This window comes from Lathyrus oleraceus, chromosome 4 (assembly GCF_024323335.1).
Source record: "Lathyrus oleraceus cultivar Zhongwan6 chromosome 4, CAAS_Psat_ZW6_1.0, whole genome shotgun sequence".
In the NCBI taxonomy this organism is placed as follows: domain Eukaryota; kingdom Viridiplantae; phylum Streptophyta; class Magnoliopsida; order Fabales; family Fabaceae; genus Lathyrus; species Lathyrus oleraceus.
This window is the reverse complement of record NC_066582.1, coordinates 453,894,477-453,898,052: the sequence shown is the minus strand read 5'-3', so window position 1 is coordinate 453,898,052 and position 3,576 is coordinate 453,894,477. Positions and strand designations below refer to the sequence as shown.

Below are 3,576 nucleotides of genomic sequence, written 5' to 3'. Positions count from 1 at the left end.
GAGTTGGCTTTTCAATGTTTGCAAAGGGAAAAGGAATTGAGACCTTCCATGGATGAGGTTTTGAGATAGACTAATCTTACAACAAAACCATGAATTCTGCAGGACCTAAAGAAAAAGCCAAAGTATTTAATTACATTCACCTTGAATTCTGCACTGAAAAAGTTTAAGAGATAGACTACATTAATATATTTCAATTTATTTATATGTTTACTATGTCATATTTTCTTTAGAATTACTGACTATAAAATTGTTCTGTAGTTTTCTGATGATTTTGCAATTTTGCTCTTTCATTATGATATAACTTTTTTCTGTCATTATTGGTAGATTGAATGCTGAAAGTTTAATCAAATAATGATGCTGCACTGACAGTTTAAGATTGATGAACAGATTACATTTCATTGATGAACACATTACAAGTTCAACATTACATTGCTGAAAAACACTAATGACATAACAATTACATGACAGACTCATTAGACTAACTTAACCATAGCTGCTATCAACATCCATGACAGACCAATTACAAACATTAACCATAAATTTTTCCTCTTTTCCATTGCAATCTTTTTCTTCAGTTTTTCTAACTTGTTAAGCTTTCCGACTCTGCAATCTATCTCCTCAACAATCTCTTTAGCAAATTCAATCAAATAAGCCTTGTTGACTTCACATTGGCGGCATCCGGACGGATTGGTTTCTTTCACTGCAAACTCACTGACCAAATCATCCCACAAAAATAAACCGCACCCATTCTGCAATTTGAGACAAACACCACCAACAATTAATTTCGAAATCAAACTCAAAATAATAAAATGCTTCAAAATTGCTCACCATATTATTCCTGCATTTCCAAAATTTGCGACCGGGGTTTTCAATTGACTTGGAGACCAACAACTTCATGGTTTCATTGCATCCACATCTTGGTAAGCCGTTTCCAACTTCACTCGTGGAAGATGCCTTGCTGCCACCCATAACCCAGATGAAGGGTGTAGCGGTGTATTCGTCGCTATATGATCTATTGGTTAAATCATAAGCTATGGGATACATTGAAATTTTCGAGTCGCCACCGCACTTTTATTTATCCAAAGGACTGGCTAAAAAGCGAACAAAAGCCTAAGAAGTTTTACACGTAGAAAACTAATAAAAAGATCAGAGATTCTGGGTAAGGGGTAAATTACGCAATGGGAAGGTGTTAGGCACCCACTACGTCCTAGGTACTCCTAGGGAGCCCTTTTCACACTTGTTATGCAAAATTATTATTTGTTATGACATAAAGATTGTGCAAACATGATTGGGATGGTGAGAAAAGAATATACATTTTTTATTATTATTGGGTTATTGGGTTCGAACGGATGAACCCGTTGCCTACGTACCTTCCATCAAAGGTAAGGATCAGAACGCCGTAGTTCGGCTAAAAGATTTCCAAAAGTGGGTTAGGTTCAATTTTAAACACAAACCCTAGGTCTTACGTTATCCACGGGAGAAAACTCAACCTTATACAGACAACAACGTCCACCATGTGAGAACAGCTTCAACTGGCCAGGGAGGGGTTAACCCTATAATAGGCGAGGAAGACTTACAATTCAATCACTAAAGACAGAAGGTGAGATTAACATCAACCACTAAGATAAATCAAACCTATAGCTCACGTATGAAAAGATTAATGGACAAAGCCAAAACAAGTGAATGAGTGAAGTTACTGATTAGGATTATGAAAATGAGGTCAAAGTATGATTAAGATCAATTCAAATAAGTATCATGAAATGGAGTTTTGAAAAAAGGTCAAGGACTTGAGTCCAGGTTTTTAGTTGGAAAACATGAAGATGTTTGCACAACACTTATGTCAAGTTTGAAAAGTAAAGTGTGAAAAAGTCTAGGACATAATGAATGATGAATGGATGAGGATGGATAGTAAAACTTCTTAGAAGGTTCACTTCTTGAAATCATATAGCAGATGATTCAAGTGTGTCCTTTGGAATAGCAATTAATAATAACAAACAAACAAAGCAAGCAAAGGCGGATATCGGATGCCAATCAATGGGCTTATACCAATCTCCTAAAACAAAACGGGATATCAGAAGCCACTCAATGGTCTTACACTAATCTCCACAGGAAAAGAAAATAAAAGGCGGATACCGGATACCAATAGATGGATTTACACCAGTCTCCTAAAACAGAAACAGGATATCAGATGCCACTCAATGGACTTACACCAATCTCCTCAAAAGGAAAACAAAGATGAGAAATGGAAGTCAACTGCCAATCTATCTGGACTTAGGTCAGCTCCACAGTATGGTCCTAAGAAATCCAATGCCACATTACTGGGACTTATAATGGATCCTCACATACAAGAACAAAAGCAACAATATGATCACAGGAATGCAAATGCCAACTTACAGGGACTTATAATTGCAACCTCTCATACAAACAGATGAACAAACTATGATCACAGGAAAGCAGATGCCAACTTACAGGGACTTACAACTGCAACCTCACATACAAATCAAACAGATCAAATTATGATCACAGGATAACAGATGCCAACTTACAGGGACTTATAACTGCAACCTCACATACAAAATCAAACAGATCAAATTATGATCACAGGACAACAGATGCCAACTTACAGGGACTTATAACTGTATCCTCACGTACAAAATCAAACAGATCAAATTATGATCACAGGACAACAGATGCCAACTTACAGGGACTTATAACTGTATCCTCACGTACAAACAAAGCAACAGAAGATATGAGTGACCAATGAGGTCTTACACTCTATCCTTCCATATCACAGGAGCAAATGCCAAAGCAATGGACTTACAATTGTCCTCAATGGGCAAACAACAATGATAACATCACAAAACAAATGAGATGATCATGCATTAATGGCAATTGATGATGATGATAAATGCATAGCATACAGGCAAACAAGTGCACATGAAGCAATCAATCAATCAATGAATAACAAACAGCACACTCTATAGCCAAAACAATGGGGCTCACACAAGAGGGTTTGACTTTGAAAGTCCACTGTAATGGGTGAAGGTTGCTCTTAACCTGGCCATCGAGGGACTCAGGTGAAGCAGATGAATAGGGAGATGAGGGGTGTGCCTCATTGCTTCTATCTCATATAAGAGAGAGCATCAAAGAAAGTGTGGGAGTTCAGAAAGTAGGAACTCTCTCCACATTATTGACTCGATTAGATCTTGGGTTTTTATCTCATTGCTTCGACCATGTGATGGGAGCAAAGAGAGGACACACTGAATAGTGGGGGATAGATTACTTATCCCTACCTTCCACCAATTGCCTTACTTGAAGGGCTTTTCCTGCTTGGGACAAATATAAACAAACACAGGCATTGCCTCTTAAGGAGGACTTCAGACAGTTTGCCCGGTCAAATAACAGACCGGGTCTCCAGACTACATGAAGAAGAAGTAATTATACCTCAAAGCAAATGCTAAAAAGCAAAGCAAGCAATCAAGTTCAAAGAACTTAAGCAACTAAAGCACCTGAAAAAGTCAAACTCATTAGTAAACAAGTCAACAGTCAAAATCAAAGGAAATAAACCAAAAGTCA

The 3,576-nt window shown here is 37.5% G+C and overlaps 1 protein-coding gene across 1 annotated transcript; it reads right to left on the bottom strand.

Moving 5' to 3' along the window:
- Positions 1-473: 473 nt before the first annotated feature.
- Positions 474-976, bottom strand: LOC127137942 (uncharacterized). The gene is made up of 2 exons (XM_051064349.1): positions 829-976; positions 474-749 (listed from the first exon to the last, which is right to left on the bottom strand). The coding sequence occupies exons 1-2, from the start codon at positions 967-969 to the stop codon at positions 474-476; spliced, it is 417 nt and encodes a 138-aa protein (XP_050920306.1). The 5' UTR covers positions 970-976.
- Positions 977-3,576: the final 2,600 nt, after the last annotated feature.